The sequence below is a fragment of the Gavia stellata genome, chromosome 2, assembly GCF_030936135.1.
Source record: "Gavia stellata isolate bGavSte3 chromosome 2, bGavSte3.hap2, whole genome shotgun sequence".
NCBI classification, from domain to species: Eukaryota; Metazoa; Chordata; class Aves; order Gaviiformes; family Gaviidae; genus Gavia; species Gavia stellata.
In genome coordinates this window covers 12,555,373-12,573,948 of record NC_082595.1, presented here as the reverse complement: position 1 = coordinate 12,573,948, position 18,576 = coordinate 12,555,373, and the positions used below count along the sequence as shown (strand labels likewise).

The following is an 18,576-nucleotide window of genomic DNA, read 5'->3' as shown; positions in this document are numbered from 1 at the left end:
AAGCTTCTGGCAGAACCCTGGAAGGTAGACTGCACTTCGCATCAGGACAAATACCTATTTGTAATCCCCTGCTGCCCATCAATTAGCTACAGTAGGATAATGCTAGTAGGATATTAATCAAAAATGGGAAAGGGAAGCGTCATAAAACTTTAAAAAAATAAACAAGATCAATACTCAGGACTGTCAGGATTATTCATGATGCTGAATCAACTTATTTTTAGGCAGTCTGTGAGGTTATCAAAAAAGCCCAAGTTAAAAAGGTTCTTCCAAAATCATAGACCCAGACATTGCAACTGCGATGACAGCATCCACTCTGTATACAGAAGGAATCAGAACAGATATGGAGAAAGACAAAGCAATATATTATTTTGATTATTTTATTTTTTTTAATCTTCAAAATTTTCTGCCTTGAGACAGGAATGCATGATAGATAGAAATGGCTCAAACATCTTCACATGAAACACTCTTAATCATAATTCATTCACAATTATTTTTCTAAAACATCTACAGTTACATAATCCCACCCATTTCCATCCATTATCACAGATTTAATTATTTGTTAAACAGTAGTTGCCAGCAATTGAAAGCTGTAAGGCTTTTTGCATATTAGTAGAGTCTTCTGAACTACAAACACAAGAATATCACAACTATAACTCTCACTTTACATGGCAACCCCAGGTGACAGATGTTCCAAAAAGAAATGTGTTGCTTACGTGGAGTTCATAAAAATGACAGAGAGAGCTCTGTGCCTCATTAGCTCCAAAATCCTTTCTCCTTTACTAAGATTATTTTCTAAATCTACAGCATATTCCTCATTTGGAACCAAGTACTTTGATGAGTTGACCTTTATCTTCCATTGCTGCTATTTGACAAATTTGCAAGCCAGGCTTACTAGAGCTCTCCAGTAAAACTCTATGTACAGAGCACAGTTTAAACAGATGGGTTGCTTGGAATCCGTATCTCCCTCCATCTGAAGGGAACTACTTTGAGGTTTTCTGGAACTGTTGTAAACAAGAGGATATTTTTTATATATATGTGTGTGTGTATATATATATTTATATATTTTATATATAAATGTTCTAAATGTCCTTTGGGAGTCCATTTGTTTTTATCTTTCCAAATGATGACTAAATACCTGATCTGTAGCATTTCTCCTGAGAAGATACTAGTAAGGGAATGACAGTCTTGATGCACTTTGGAATGGCACAATCACGTAAACGCTTGCACAATTAAGACTTATGAACTCATCCAAAGTTTCTAAACATGATATTCTAACTAAGAACTAAAATACCAGCACAATGCAGCAAGTTAAAAAAGAAAATTCTATGTAATTAAAATATAAACAAGTACATAGGAAATGGGTATCTGTCAGTAAATCTGTATCTTTTTAAAGTAGGAAACGTATGCACTTAAGAAAAAAATGTAGCTATCTGACAAACTTCGTAAAAAAAGTACTTTCCAAATGCATAACAAATGCCAAGATATCCCGTAACTGGCCAGGTATAGCCACATGAGAGCTGCATGGCTTAGAGCAACCCGGAGAGGGGTAGGGGGGAAACGAAAATCACAAAAATAAGATCAGCAAGTCTAGGGAAAAAAAATAATAAATCACATCATCATCTAAATTACTGTATGCTTATATCACAACTGCTAAAGGAGCCAGGGAGAAAAAAAAAAAAGGGAGATTGCAGTTTACTGATTCTTAGAGTTAGCACTAAGAATTCAGAAGAAAAAATTATCAACTTAATATACTAATCCTAAGCACCAATTTAATAATTTAAGTTAACTGTATTTATATTTCTCCTACTAGGGATGGAGCAAGTTCTGCTTGAAGGCTTAAAGTTTAACTCTGGAGCCCATCTGACTTCTGTGTTCTTGCCATGCTTTCTCTACCATTCACATCAAAGTCACTGTAAAGACTCTCTTAAGTTCCAACTCTCTAGGCAAGCAATTCTTTGAAAAGACAATTATGTCCTACAGTTTAAATCAACTTTCAGGTCATGAAAAGTGAAACACGCCAGTATTTGGTTAGTCTGTTACTAAATAGTCTGTGAAAATGGAACAGCCGACACCGTTCCTCGACAGGATTTGCCTTAGAACTAGCAGCACCCAGGGCAGACCAACTGCGAGCACATCCAGACTCCACTAGGAATTAGTAGTGTTAGAAAATTGCATATGCGTTAGATCAAGAAGGCATCGCCATACATGTGGCATCGTTACATTGTTTTTCCTCTATTTTTCTCATTAAGAAAAAACAAAGGAAAACAGCCCTAACAAAGACCTTTTTGGTTGTTTTTTTGTTTTGGTTGTCTTCGCACCTGGAAAAAGCAGCACAGTACTCCCCAGCCGGAACAGCTCAGCACTTCCCATCAGCTTAGTTCTTTCAGAAAGCACTTTCACGTAGTTAAGGTGGTCTACTTCAGCTAATTCTCAGAGCTAACTTTTTTTCCAGTATGTATTTCATGCCACTTCCTGACAGCAATTTCAGAACTGAAATGGATCTATGGTAATGTCCACTACTAACCGTGACCAGATCTTGACACAGACCGTAAAGCCAGGCCCTTGGGATGGTTCCACACGTTGAACTGAAGCTCAGACTAAAAATCTCACTGAAACTCAAAAGCTGGAGTGGTCATGAATCTCAGCTACTTTTCCCTATTTGAACCCTCACCCTGTAATGAAAGCACGCACACCAAGGGAAAATAACAACCGCCACAGCTGGGAGCGTTAAGACACCGGTGAGTTATCTTGTTGCTCTTCAGTGACCGTGGATTCACTGTGCTCCTCGCTTGTCTCGTTGGAGGGCTCCTCGTAGCCCGGCTCAGCAGGATCCAGGCTGCTCCCCTCACTTTGCTCCTCACTTTGCTCTTCGCTGGCCTCTGCAGACTGCTCCAAGTTGCTCTCCAAAGAAGCTGGAGAGCTGCCAGTTACACTTTCGTTTTGGTTCATTTCATTAAAAGGCTGTGGAAGAGGTGCAGGAGACTGTACAGCATTTTCACTGGCAGGGATGGGCACTTTGGTTGCACCGATGTCTACGACAATGTCATTTTGTGGTAGAGTTACCTTCTCCACAAGTTTCCATTGAATAATACTCATGTCTTTCCCTCCAGTTGAAATCAAGTGACCATCACTATGGGTGAAGCTGACATTTGTCACATGACTACTGTGAGCACTGTATTTGTGACTTGGAGCCTATTGAAAACAAGCAGACAGATAAATCACATACTTGACTAGAAGAGCATGCGATACCAAAATCCAAAACCACTACTATTTTTGTTTAGCCCTTCAAGACTGCTCTTTATTCATGTTAAGAGTAAAGAATTACATTTACATTATTTTCCCCCCCACAATACACCCTCTCTTCTTAAGGCTTGTAACTTGGGTCAGATTTAGATCTTTATGCAAAAAGTAATGGACTTAACACCAGGGCCAGCCAACAGGAAGCATCAAGCGTCTGCTCCAGAACTTAAGGATAACTATAGCTACTTCACTTTTAGGTGTATTATTTTCTATTTTATATTATTTTGTATTTTCTATTTTTTATATAAACTTAATGGGGAAAATCATGCTTTTGTCTCTAGCACCGTACTCAGATATGAATGAGTCATTTGGCTGCCAAGTTCCCAAACGACCGGGCTGGAAGTAGGTGTCTGGCAAGGAAAGCTCCATGCAATGCAAACAAGCACATAGACTAGACTGGTCTAGACTTACCTTTGGCTTGGAACAGGGATACTGAAAGAGATGGACCTTACAAAAATCGTCAGCAACTGCTATCACTTTTCGGTTATGCGATCTGACAAGGGCATTTATGTCTGTCCCATCCGATCCTTCGGGCCAAACTCCTAGGAGAGAGTAGAGCAGGTATTTAGCGATGGTAATTTTAGAAACAAATTAAAAGACAATCCATAAACAAAAATAAAATCTATAAAGCTGTGAGAAAAGGAAAGCTTAACAAAAGGTAAGTAAGACATTTAACTGGAAAATGGATTATGCATTGCATTAAATATCGTTAACATTTTGCTGTCTCATGCCTCTCCCCCACCCGGTCCCCCCAAAACCCTCAGCCTTGGCCAGGATAACCTCTCGGGCTTGATAAGTTTCCTGTTCAAAACCTCAGTCTTGTTTAAAGCTTATCTTAAGATTAAGTTTGCTGCTAAAACTGGCAACTCTTAATTTAACACTTTCATTCACGCACAAACATTTTAAAAGCAAGACTGATGCTGAAGCATGGAACAAGCCCAGGTACCACGCATTATGTAGAGATTTCTTTTGGTTTTATTTTACATCTGGAGCAATTTCTAGTATTTGCATGATTCAAAGGAGACAACTGATTGACGATACTTTTGCACAGAAACCCAGCCTGTACGAGTTTCATAGATGTAAGTGCTGTCAAGTGCTTAAGTACAATTCAATATGCTTTTAAGTGAAAAGAATGACACTAATATGTCTAGACAAAAGAATAACAACATTGCCTGGATGAAAAGCACTGAACAAACTGGGGCTGGGGGGGAGGCTCTAGTTTTAACAAAAAATAAAGACCCTAGAGATGCCCATAACAAAACCGATGATTCACATCTGCAAGAAAAGCTGAACAAAAGGTAAGCAAGGGGTTATAAGATACTAATTTATGTCAAAGGTACCATATTTTTACAGCTTAGACTTGGGTTTCTCATTAGTTCAGGAGTTAGGAGGATTTCCCCCCCCTTCAAATTTCACCCCCCACCCTGAAAAACCGTGTGTCCAATTGACTGAGAGGGATGTCCATTATCAGATATGAAAATATCTTCTTCCTCCCTTACAATCACTGACTTTGGTAAAATAAAAAACATGTGCTGTCCACTGTTTTATACAGCACAAAACGCTGACTTAGAATTGCCTTATCTTTTTCAAACTCCCACAGTATCTCTTCTTGGTTTTAAGAAAAATGGCAAATAGCATTTAACTTTAAAGTTTTTTTTCCCCCATTCTTCAGTGGGTGGAGTAAGAACTCTTTATTTTCTCTGAAGAATAACAATGGCAGCTTTGTACATTGTAGATTATTTACTAAATAAAGACATGAAATGCTAAGGAAAGTATTTAGAAACATTTTAGTGCTCTCACATCAATGAAACCAACCTGAAAAATATATACTATTTAAGAATTTTCAATTAGCTCAAAATGAATGAATTTTAACTTTCTTCTGCAGTCAATATATAAAATACTGTCATCAGGTGGGAATAATAAATGAACTTCAAAGCAGTTTCCTGAAGTTTCAGCTACCACCTTAGGCAGACTGTGCCAAACAGCTATGCTATTTCCTCTTCTTTTTAATTTAAGATTAAAAAGACTAATATTCAAGATTACATCTCTTATTAAACATCTTTTGTGTTCACAAATTCCTTTAGCAGCTCTAAAGGTAAGACAACCCTTTGTCATAGGACAGCAGAATTTGATTTCAAGGCATTAGGCAAAACATGGAAAAACCAAGACATTAATATAACCAAGTTCTTAGTTCTTAATAACTGTAAAAATAACAAAAAATACAAAATAATAGGACTTTGTTATTAGGTACGACAGCAGCACTTCAATTTTAACAAATTCTGCTAGCCAGCAGTAAGCTTCTCAAAAGAACCTGCTCAGACAAAAGCGTGGGAAATGTGCAGTAAACGAGAGAGTGACTTCAAGTGCTCAGGGTGCAGACTGATACTGCTGAGCCAACAAAGTAATATTAACTGCCAAAAAAGAGTGATGCTATTCTCATCCAAACCATGCATTTCCATCCTTTTTCTTCTGCTTGACAACAGTGCAATGCCTGAGCCTACGGACACACTATCCACAGAACTAAATTAGTAAAACATATACCCCAAAAGCCCAAATCCCATAAACTTAACCTTCTCTCCTGAACATCAAGATGAGCAGCCCTTGGCTTGTTTGGATCCCTGAGCCAGCTCATCATCGGGTCAAAGCCAGACTTCTCCTTTGGGCAGCAAATATCTGCTAGGTTGGCTTAGCTGCGCTGTCTGATTTAATGGGAAAATACTTGTCTTTGTCCGAGACCAAGCCATAATTTTAAGATTCTGCAAAGGGTGTCAGACTACCAGACAATATAAAATTAAAGCATGATGAATCTTGGCTAGGAAGTTTAAATATATTCTGTTCTGCCCCAGAATAACATCACATTATCTGCTTTATCTACTTCACTCCCAGGTCCTCTGGCACACTGAAGATTTTGAGAGCAGTTGAGACTAATTAAACTTAATCCAAAGTGGTTAAAGTTTGTATTAATCCAAGAGGGAATGCAGACAGGATCAGCAGACTTAGCCACTTTTTAAAAACAGGAAGTAAAAAGGCTTCTCAAAACAGTGGTTCTGGGAGCTGCTCATCTCCAGTCTGGCCCCAGTCACCACTAACTTCTATCCGACAGCTGTTAAACAGACAAAACCAATGGTCTAGATGTGAAACCAAACTCTTTCTGCACTCCCAACATCTCATCTCCTTAGGTCAGGAGTAAAGGACACTTCTGGGAAAGCACTGGAATTCAGACAGCTGCTCCCCTTATTCTCTCTGCTCTATTACCAAATGTAGTGGTAAAAGTTCAGTAGCAACAGATCCACTGTCTGCTACCTCCATGGTTCTGGTAGATTCAAGTACTCTGCATAAAACGTAAAATGGCTTTCGCTCCAAGGCTATTCCAGAAGGAATATTCAGTCCTTACAAAGCGTTTTCATTGCTCCTGGAGAAAGACGTCATACTACTGTCAAACAGAGTTTTGCTTTTCATTTTCTCAAGTGTCTCCTGAATCTTCTGATACTCCATTTTAAAAAAGGCATTTATGTTGCACTATTATTTCGGTCGCAGTAGCAAAGACAGTGAGGAAACGACTGCTGAGGACCAACTCCTTGTCAGCCTAGGCTTACATGCATAGAGCAGGAGGAAACAGCCACCCACCACTCTCTACTTCACCCAGACAGACTGAATAAAAACAAACACGTACACAACCCGGTTCACAGGTCTCAGGCTAATGGGAGCCAATATTTTCTATCAAACTAGCAGTAAGAAACAGTATTCAGCTCCAGAAACAGCATGCTCCTGTTTATTTCTGCCACCTACCTCAAGCTCCAAACAACCCAAAAATATCTATGCAGTTTATCATCTTCCTTCTCTGACACCTTTATTTTTCCTGCTCTGCCTCAGATCTTTGGTACCCAGAAAGGAAATCCAGCCTGGTTATAAAGCACTAAATGCTCTCCACCCAATCAATATGCCACACAAGAGTGTCAGTTTTAGCCCACAAATGAACTGCAATCCTTTAAGACTACTTGCTCATTAAGCACATGACAGTCCTAAAATATGCACAATAGGTGTCAGAAGCTACAGAAAGCACTCAGACTTAACTTTTTTCTACCCTGCATAGAAACTGATATTCAAAGTTGAACTCCTAGTAGCTGTGAAGAGATTTGTAGACCTAACCCTCACCTCTAAAGAATCTGATGATTTATCTGCTGTTGATGTTTCCAACAACATGAAGAACAGAGGCAGGTATCTGATCTCAGCAGTGGAAGCGAGACATTCAGCATCCTGCTCACAAAACTTGGTTTTACAACGCTGACAGGCTGAACCATACTTTTCAACCCCTCACAGAGGGTCTCCTCATTTATGGCTAACAGAGCTGCCTTCAGCAAAAGCAGTCTGAATTGTTTGTAAATTTTTTTTGTACATTTAAAAAATAAACTACTAGGTAAAGAATCTGTTTAATCTTCAAAGCATTTTTACTCTTTAGAAGCAGTGCATATTATTCACCTTTGACTACAGGTATCAAAGTGCTGTCATGATTTTAAGTCATGAACTGTAACCTACACTCACATAGTCTTGTTCCTATCCCAAAACAAGGTAAGCAAAGGAGAATATACATGTGCCATATGAGCACTTTAAAATATCAGCTTTTTGCTTCAGTGCCTCCAAAATTGGTAGTCTAAAATGACAACAGAAAAATCAAATGCCAAACTTCAAGGCTAAATAGAAATCAATTATGCATTGTCTATAGAGCATCCAGTGCCCTGTATCACAGACAAGTATTGTGGTCAGTCTCTTTGGTCTGTCATCTAAGCACCATCCTCAACAATCATTAACAGCGTATTTCTAATGACATATTGAAGCAAAAGAAAACACAAAAGCACAGTGTGAATAGCTTAAAAGCAAGTTAAATGGTGCTTACCAAACACCTGAAAGCCTAGCACACAAGTGTATGTCGTCCAATCTATATCCTTACAGTCAGAACGATTCCTGATTAGCTTACAGCCACTTGGAATGTCCCCTGTAAAAAAAGTGAATGATGAGTTATGCCATATAATTTTATATTTACATATGTGCTCTTTGAAGGTGCTAAGACAGTAAATAAATGCATCTTAAAACCAATCTGGAATCACACTGTAGAGGCAAAGACAGACCAGTACCTTTACCAAATTCCAGATAAATACCAAGCAAAGCTTCAAGTAAGAGTCACATTTACTTCTCATTTCCCTCTTCAGATCAGTGTATTCCAAAACACTTCCCTGCACCTTGGATCCCCTGCTACCTACTCCACAAAATGCTTTAATAGAGTCTATAATAGAATAATTTCTCCTTCCTACCACCTCCACTAATGTGCTAAAATGCAATCAATCATTCAGGAAGCTCTGCTGTTAGAACAGCGAGAAACTACTGCCAGAGGAGCCTTAGACTGTTTTGCAACTTCTAACTAGGAAAGGAAAGACTGCTTCCCAAAAGAATGTCCATCTTTCAATACACCAGCCCAGTACTAATGGGTCACACCTCTTTGCTTCCCTATACAGGCAATTATAAACACCAACACTTCCTTTTGGTAGATTGAGATATTGCACTATCCAGATTTGAAACCTAAGTTGTGACAGGCAGAAAGAACATGTTAAGGTGACAGATATTTAAACCAATGGCTCTCTTGCCTGTACAAGAACAGAATTACAATCCTCTTGGATCTTCTTAAAGCCACAGGAAGACAAGAATACAAAAAACAATTTAAAACCAGACTGATATGCACTATGCAAGTTGAACTTTCGACATAACCACTATATATTAAATTAGTGTTTTCACATATTAAAAAAAGACAAACACAAAAACATTATTACCACTAACTCATTAAAGTAGTATTATTGCTTTCCTTAGTTTTCCACACCACCAACCAAGATAAAGGTTAAAAAAAGAAACCCCAGAACAGAACAGTGGCACAGACCTACAGATTTTATTCGCGCAAAATAACTGATACTGTTGACACTAATTAGACAACTGTATATATTATTTTCAATCTACAGAACTTTGGGCCAACATCAAAACGTAGTGCCACTTGTTCTGTAATTTCTATGCTGTTAAAGCGATTTATGACCTTGTAAAGAAGTAAGCTACATTTGGCACTGCCATTAGGTAATACACAACTCTGAATAACATCAAGATACCAGGTTACACAAGTTCAAATTGGTTCCTTTGTCAGCAAGCATTTTATACAGTTCCGATCAAACACACTCTTTAAATATTCTGACAGCAAATACATACTTCTGTTTCCAGTGTATTAAATTTCATACTTACAGTATAGTATTTCATAGTCTCCTGAGTTTGACATTATATACTTGTTGTCCGGGGACCAGTCAAGGTGTGTAATATAGCTGGAATGTCCCTGGAGAAGAATGCAGTAACACCAACATGAAACACGTATTTTAATTCAAACAGAAGCAGAAGTTGCACCCACAGATGGGACAGCTAACAGCAAAAAAGCACCTCCCCACCCACCCCAGGTCTGCCACAATTCACTTGTGCTGATTTAAAGGCTCCTTACTCCACAGTGCCACACTCCCTAACAGCTAAACAAACGCAGGCTGGGCATCGTGCCTCTCCCATGGCCTGGTGGATTCTTCACTTGTAAACGGTGTTGTCCCTCTTAGAATCCAGAATGATTTACTCCTAGAAGGTATATTGCTAAAATAAGGATGAACTCGCATTTGTACTTGAATTAAGAAAGTATACGCTGCTAGTAATTGAGAAAGGTAAGTAACTTACACAGGATCATTTTTAGATCTCATCAGAAAAATGACAGATAGGACTCTCTTTTATTTCTCTGTCCATTCAAAATAATTTCATTAAATGCACGCACGTTCAAATAACCTTTGCTCGTCCTAAAAACTTCGGATACCTTGGTTAACAACCACCATGTAAAACTACAAGAGCAAGGACTGGTGTTACAAGAATACCCTCCTTAGCTTTCTGGAAGTTTCTGCTGTGTTTCTTACACTGCATGCATGTTAGTGCCAGCTTCGAAAGGAGTCTTTCCTATAGGCACAGGTTCATCTATATAAGAGTCAAAACACTTTGGCCTCATTGCTTAGTTATCACCATCAAGAGCACAATGAGGGCTAAACACTCATCTTTGTTTTTAAGGGAGAAGCTAAATGCAGCTGTCAGAGTATTTTTCCTGTGCATGAACTTTTTTGTTGGTAGTAATAACAGTAATAATAAAGATATGAGAGGCTCCAGAGAAGCCGCAAATTTGCATAAGGTAGGAATAAATTATTTCTCTGTAGAGGAAAGGGTAGGAAATCAATGGACATCATTTCACTCTTTTTTTCTTCCATCCTTCCGTTTCTCCTTACTGCTCCTCTTCCCTTTATAAGACCATCCATTTTCTCCCCCTCCTAGTCATTCTGCCAGGCAACAAAATGCCACTTTCTTGACTGATAGATGCCTATTCATCTCCCTCTCCTGGTGGGCGTTATGAATACGGCGTCACTCGAGCCCCCTCATGGTCTCTTGGCCCAGCGCGCACCCACTGTGCCAGGGCCATGCTGGCGCACCGCACTGGCTGCCGCGCCACCCACCACACCAACCTCCTCTACGGAGAACTCTAACAGATGCTCATTGCTTCCAGAATTACATGTAGAACTACACCTGTGTCTGTCTCCCTGTCCCCAGGTCCTCTGTGAGAGACTGCAAAAACATTTAGGAGAAAAGCTAGCCTTTAAGATTTATTTACTTATGAACTAGCCTCTGCCTCAAGCAGAGGAACTGTGTATTGACATAACTGCTTTGCAGTCATGGGTGGGATATATGATATCCACATGCAAACTTGGTATTTTGAAAAAAAGAAGAAGAAAAAAAAGCACAACTGGCTAGGATTTTTTCTCCCCCCTTATTTTCCAAGTCTTCAAATTTGCAAGCGAATTCCAACATGGAAAAGAATTGGTCGGTCATTTACTAAATCCTGCCAGACATTTGGCAGCTGTTAAAATTCCTGGGGGTGGTGGGGGAGGGAATAAAGCAATTGGCCAGGGGGCTCCATGCTGCAAAATCCCTTCAGGCAAGCGATCACTGAACGATGAACTGGAACATAACACTGTCGTAGCATTTTCAACAGGACGATCCCATTTTCTATTAAAATCTTTCTTTGGTAGCTGCCCACTGATAAGGCAAGATTTTACTCTTTCCTTTTCTGTAACTTTATATACAATGAACATAGTTACTCACATTATCACTGGCTAGTAAAACTGACTAAATGGAAACCCTCTCCTTCATTGGCAATGTTTATCTGTTTCAGACTTAAGTGGTGCAATGGCCAAAATGCCCACAGCCTATAGGACTGGCACACTAATTATTTCAGGTTAAGTCCAGTGTATCAAATACTTCAGTGTGGCTGCCTGTGTGGCTTTCACCCCACAGCCCACCTGGCAAATGCACGGCACTTGCTTCTCCTTTGCTAACAGGTATCTCGGATGTAAGCCAGAGACAGCGCCAGCTACCTTGGAGCTGCTGACACACTGGAAGTTCGTAACCCAGCCCATACCTTCACATTGCTGTCTGCATAGCTGGAGCCCTCAAAAAACAGCTGCACAAGTCGAAACAGTTTGACTCATCTGAAATTCTTTCTGATCACAACCAACACCATCCCTCACTGTGGAAACACACTTACAGGTCAGAGGCTCACCTCTCAGGCAGCAGCAGAAAGCCTGGTCGTGACTGAAAGGGGATTTAAACGTAACTGTGGGTATACGGCCCTTAGGCACAAGCTGATGCTGGTTCAGTAGATAAAATCCTTCTGAAAGTATTCAAATAATGTATTCAAGTTGGAAGAAACAACCAGAAGTTGACTACCAGGAGGACTGAGTCATACTACTTGGAGGTCACCCGCAAGGCTACTGAATGACAGAAGAACGCCAGAAGGATGCAGTGCCAGCGCCCAAGCACCGGCCAGGAGAGCACTCCGGGTCCTGAGCGTGTGTGGGTGCCTCCCTGCTCAGCATCAAGCTGGTATTGACCTGCCAGCGTGCTGGCAGGGAGCAGAGGGGAGACGCAGGGCACGTGAAATCCGATCAGCAGTGTTAGCTCTGGTCAGCTAACACACTGCTGCCTTCTGCACAAGCTGGAAGGGTCAGGGGAGCTCAGCCCCGACAGAAACCAGGTTGCTAATTTTGGCTTCTACACGCAGCCACTCAGAGGGAAAAAAACGGTTAACCGAAATCTGCTTTGAAGTCTTAACGCTTCTGCCTGAGTAGAACAATGCTCTTTCTTGCCAAGGCAGAGGGACAGACAGACATACAGATGCTGGTTTAAATTACAATATGCTCTCTCCTGATACATAATACATATGATATACAGAAATAAATGACCTCATACATCTTCAAAGAGCTCACAGAGACCTTGAAGTACGTAGCAAGCTAAATATTATGTTAAATATTTATGCTAAATAAATGTATGTTAAGACTAGCCATCTCTGAGTGATTTTATCTTTTATGGTTAAAAAATAAGTGACAGGCTGAAATGCTGTAGCGAGGCACAGACATCCACTGCTGTCCCCACCAGCCCCACTGGTCTGACCTCCCTGTAGGCTCAGTCCTTTCCCCACTGCCTGAGGTCCCCGGGAAGGCTGCAGACCTGATTTCTCATCTCACGATCACTGTGCTATCAGCTAACCCCGTCACCACCCAGCTTGGGGACTGCAGGGTGCCCTGGCTCACCCTGCACCACCACCCTGCTATCAAGGAGTCTCCAGCACACCCAACAGCCCTCCCTCCCAGCCGCATCCCATTCCAGCACCAAGCCCTCCCTGCCAGCCTGCACACCACAGGGATGGAGCAAACCTGCTGCTGCTTACAGCCCTGGCAGCCCCGTGCCCCCAGCAGCAGCTGGACTCAGGCTGCTCTGGACCCCCACGCTCTAGCAGCGCAGGGCATCCTCAGCTGAATGATGGGTAGAAATCTCTCAGAGACACCATACATGGCACTAAAGGTCTGACTAATGCCTGTTCCGTTTCCCCCTAACAGTTTCCACTGCAAGTCTTGCATCAAAGGTTGTAGAAGAATAATAATTAAAAAAAAAAAAAAATCTTAGAAATGAACCCCCCCCCAATTTAGCCTTATGGTCTCCTTACCACTTATCTTCAAATTAACAAAGCAGCTTGAGAAATTATCTTATTTTTAAAACTAAAGAAATGCCACTGGTGACAAACATATGAAAAGTGTTTTGAGCAGGGGATGCGTTCCTTAAAAACACGTTTCACATGTCAAATGTAAACCTATTCTTATGATATCACTTGCAAATCCCATTAACATGTTCTTTATGTAAATATTCCCACTAACCTAAAGAGATAGCTGAACTTAAGGCCAGCATGTTAGATAACTAAGTACTTAAGGTAAAAAAAGTATGTCTTTTTAGTACTGGGACAACCTCATGTAAGTGTAAGGACTAACATAAACTCCACTACTTGTGCTACACTTACATTTATTTACCCTGTGCCAGAAATGTATTGTTAACTTATCCCCCAATTCCAAATTTTTTAGTAACAATTATAGCTGAAAATAGTGCGCATTTGCAACCTCCAAAATTACATATTCTAACGACATTCCACCATCTAGTGTGCATATAGGTATACAAGGCATTTCTTCATCTTACCGCTAATTTCCCATTTCAAAGAAAAAGTCAATAGTCTGAGAAATTAGTCATGTTTGATGCCAAAGTGTTCACCTAACACTAACGGTTGCAGTTCCCATCAGACTTAAGTTTAAAATCAATCAAATGCTGAAAAAAAACCCCATAAAACCTATAACCAAAACTAAAAACAGAAAAGCACCAACCCGGAGAGAGTTCCACTGCTTAACACCTCAGTGTATTTATAACATCAAAATGCAAGAACTGCTGATTGTGTTTGCTTACAGTGCATTTTCCATATCTGCTATACTTTCTTCCATTTTCTGTTACTACGTAGAGGTAAATAAAGTTGTCATGGGATCCAACTGCAAGTAAGGTGCCATCTACAACACAAAATATTTGATATAAATTAACAGACTGTTTGTTTTCCAAATTTTAATGATTTCAGATTTATCACTAAGACAATAGTCTCAAACTACTGCTTATGAATTGTATTTAAGGACACGTAACTGTTCACATTATATTGTTTTTCAGTCAGTATCTGTTTACTTTGTGGGTATGTTTTTTGGGCAAGTTCTTCCACTTCTGCTTTTTTTTAAGTAAGTGTGCAATGGACAGGGTATAAATCCTCAGATCGCATTGGATTTCTGGAAATTGTTGACAGCAGACAGGTTTGAGTTTTCTGTATCACAAAAAATGCAGAACAGTATTTACTCTATGGTTAGCTTAGCTTTGGATATAAACCAGCACTAAATATGTCTAAAGAAGAAGTCGAGCATTCAAACATTACAAGCAGTTTTCTAATCTGTGTTGTCTCCATTAAAAAAAAAAAGTACATGGACAAGAGTTGCCTTGAATCATGATCAAACGCCTCTAGTGTCAATGAACATCAGTGCATTAAAATAAATTTCTGCGCTTGGCAGAGGAACATTTTGCCCACTGACATGGCATGTTATCCAAAAGCAAACAAGAAACAGATTTATGAGAGTGTTCTTCCATGCTGTTTTAACTGAGAGGATTCAGCCTCTGATGACCTCACTTCACATCTGAAGAGGAGACTCAATACTGGCTTGAACTCCATGCAATCCCAGAGCAAATACTTAATGAACAGCTCTGAGCTTCAGACAGACCTGAGCTTAGTTTTATTTTTTTGTATTAATAAACCTGAAAATTAACTAAGAAGTATATTACTGAAATACTAAGCTTTTTACAGACTTTTCTATTAACCTGCCCACTATTTAGTTGAGAACTTTCAGTTTTTCTGGGAGCAAAGCTAAGGTTTATTGTAACAGTACAGTTCAACACGAAGGAAAGGCTGGGAAAGGTGACTGTAATGTCTGCGGTTACAAAACGCCAAGATTTAGTAAACACAAACAAATCTGTAACCAAGTATTCAGTTATATATTAAGCATCTTAAATTATTTTTTTCAAAGCTTTGCCTTTTCTAGTGACTGGGAAGTACTTTAACACCGTTTAACAGAACAGACATCTCATTTATCAGCAATTATTCTGACCGTACAAGTCTGCCTACCTATTGAGTAGCGCATCACTGAGAGCTGTTCATTGCCATCAGTGTGTATTGAAACCAGATCCCTCGTTTCCGCATCCAAAACAAACCACCTAGAGAAAGGAGAATGCCAATGAGTATCTCTTCCACTCAACAAAAAAGCAAGCAAAAGAGCAATAATGACTGCCTGCCTTCATCTTCTCATGCTAGCCTCTCAAGGGCAGCACAGCCAACATCGTTTTTAATGCAATGCTTTTCTGTTTCACAAAGCAATACAAGTTCCAGTGAAGAATATATAAAAGATTCTAAATACAGCCCGATTTTTTCCCCCTCCCTTGAACTGTAGTAATCACCAAAATGTCTACTGGATGATAAACATGTCACCAGATAGCTAATATGACTGTACCTTATCATCCTGAAGCCTTAAGGCTACGGCTGAATTTTAACCTACTACTTCTTCCCCATACTTCCCCATTTTGAAGAGCAGCTTTGATTTAAAAACTAATCTTTCAATTTGTATGAAGCAAAGTTAAAAAAAAGAAAAACAGGGGTAGCAGGAGGGAGTGGAAAACATATCTGTACTCATTTTAAACACAAAGTATATTCTAATTCGGTATTTTCCCCTCAGTCCTTTAATTTCTATGAATAATTTTATCAAAGTAAGAAGGAATAACCATTTACTGAAATGTGATGGTTCATAACCTAGCATATTTTTTTTTATTTCCTGCTTGCATGATTTATAACTAAGGTAATTAATTGCATTTTTTATTTAACAATAACTTTTAACCTGCAGTATTACTTAGAAGGCACATGTAAAAAGCTCAGAGAAGCTTACAAAAACTCGGTGGCCCATACACCGAAATGAGCACTGACAGCAAAGCGGGCAGTATCAGCAGAATCTGTGTGTTTTGCAACAGTTCTGATGCCCACCTAACTCCTAAATACAGCGAACATTAGCAAAACAAAGACAATGAAAAATTAATAAAAATATATATACATACATGCGTATCATGAAAACGTAAGATGTCAACATGGCTAAATACATTAAAGCTGTACTCGGAATTTAATTTCTTTGCTGCGAACTTCTGATCTCACAACCGTGTGCGTACGCCACAGCCAGATTTCTGTCCCTAGTGGCAAACGGCAAGTTCACACACTGTGGAAACGAGCGAGGCAATTCCACTCGCTGTCTCATAGTGAACTCGGTGGGACACCACTAAAGCTAGGACCATTTATTCCATAACAAACATACATAACCTAAAATAAACTCCAGAACAACAGTGTGCATTGCTGCTTCCCATGCATGGAGATGAGATTCCAGCTCACGTTGATCTGGTGTCCGGCAGCTGCGTATCTGGAAAGTGGCCTGGTCCCAATGGTTTAAAACCAGCTTGTGGTTAAAGAACCACATAAAACAAAAAACCCCAGCCCCGCATGCCACGGACTGCTGAATAATCTGTGTGCAAGACAGGTGGAACCAGTGGAAAACAGCTAGTATGTTTGCACTGGACATCAGTAGAAACCACGCTCAGAATTTCTCTGCTGTAATCCCCTGCTGAAAGTGGACTTTTGCTTTCTTCCAATCTATGCACTGAAGCTTTGCAGGTTCTCTGAATGCATTAGGAGTTACAAGTTGTTATTCTGCTATTTAGTTCAAACTATGCCCCCCTTTGGCCCTGCCAAAGGCTTCACTAAAATGTTACCTGGCTGATAACCCTGATAGGCGTGTGGATATTAAAAAACAAACCAAAATAAATTAAAAAAAACCCCAAAAAACCCAAAAAACAACCACCAAAACCACAAAAGGGTTTGGTAGGGGGGGAGAGTGAAGGTACCTATGCCATTTTGCCACCATAGAAAGAAAAACAATTACTCCATCATGACAGCAAAACTGCTCTAAAAGTACATCCTGGTGGGACAACAGAAGAGTGATGAACACACATGGACGCATCACTGAGTTGAAGTCATCTGGTTTTCAAGCAACACGAGAAGCTGGTCTGAAAGCCAATGCCCCACCGTCTCATTCTTATTTGTGTTTTCCTGAATTCAGCACAGGGTGGAGCTCCTCACTGCTCCAGCCCAGGTGGGTAACACACCTCTTGTGCACGGACAGCAAAACAGGAGATAGGAAGACCTTCTGCTTTACCAGAAAACTTAGGCATTATACTGTAAAATCTATTTATCTAGCAAGATGACGCAGCATGACGCCTGGTTTTTTATCCTGAGCAGCATCACTGTGGTGCCTGGATATAAAAGCTGATTATGAGCACAGTAACAACTAAAAGCAGTCGTCTTCCACGAAGTGGATGGGTACCCCCTCCTCATGCCCTCCCGTGGGTGACCGTGCTACACAGAGCTTCTGCCAGACAGCCAAGGGGAGGGCTGACCCCTCCATGTCCCAAAATACTCAACCAGGACAGGGAGGCTGCTGCAGCAGGGACATGCCTCTTGATGCTGGCTCTGAGACCGGCTCTTGAGATTGGTCCTTTGAGGCTGTTCCCTGAACCAGGTAGTCTTCCAGTTAATATTATGTAAAATGAAAAATACCCAAAGCCTAAAAATGCAACCAGAAAAACATGCAACCCCTCCCGCCCCTTACTGAAAGCGAAGAGGTGGTATTGTGTGGTATCAAACACAATGCAAAACTTCTGCTGCTCTTAAGAGTCCACACGGAACTTCATTTGGCATTAGGAGACAGCACTTTGTGACACCAGTTATTCTCCAAAATTTTTTTCTGAACAAGAGATATTAGTGGCAATCTTAGCTGTCCGAGGAAACAGTCAGCCCACCGTGACAACGTTGATATTAATTAAGAAAGGAAGCGTTGGTCACATCTAGTTCAGCTGCTTCTTGATGCTTCCGTAAGCTGTAACCAGACAGGCTCTCTTCGATCTTTCAAACTCTCCCAGGGCCATGGCAAACATTGCAACTGCTGGCAAGAAAGCCTGTCTCCATGCAACGTGTCTCCAATCTAGCGGCTACAGCAGTTGATCGGCATGCCCTGCACAGGCCCTTCTTGTTAACAGCTAGGGTCCACCTTGAGACTGTGCTTCAGGAGAGGATCTTCCTTCCAACACAAAGGTATGCAACACAGAAACGGCAGCTGACCCTGAAAAAGTCCTACGGGACTGTGAAATGCAAAGCTTGGCTGCCAAGTGAACTTCTGA

At 40.4% G+C, this 18,576-nt stretch overlaps 1 protein-coding gene across 2 annotated transcripts in view; it reads right to left on the bottom strand.

The window, feature by feature from the left end:
• Nucleotides 1–361: 361 nt before the first annotated feature.
• The window catches only part of EML4 (EMAP like 4), a 167,409-nt gene continuing 149,194 nt past the window's right edge, over nt 362–18,576 (bottom strand). For both annotated transcript variants that reach the window (XM_059827574.1, XM_059827584.1), the window contains 6 exons: nt 15,434–15,522; nt 14,188–14,285; nt 9,577–9,664; nt 8,195–8,293; nt 3,712–3,842; nt 362–3,192 (listed from right to left, as the gene is read on the bottom strand). In XM_059827574.1, the coding sequence (XP_059683557.1) occupies nt 2,728–3,192; nt 3,712–3,842; nt 8,195–8,293; nt 9,577–9,664; nt 14,188–14,285; nt 15,434–15,522 (970 nt within the window). In that variant the 3' untranslated portion in view covers nt 362–2,727. The remainder of the gene's footprint in view (nt 3,193–3,711; nt 3,843–8,194; nt 8,294–9,576; nt 9,665–14,187; nt 14,286–15,433; nt 15,523–18,576) is intronic.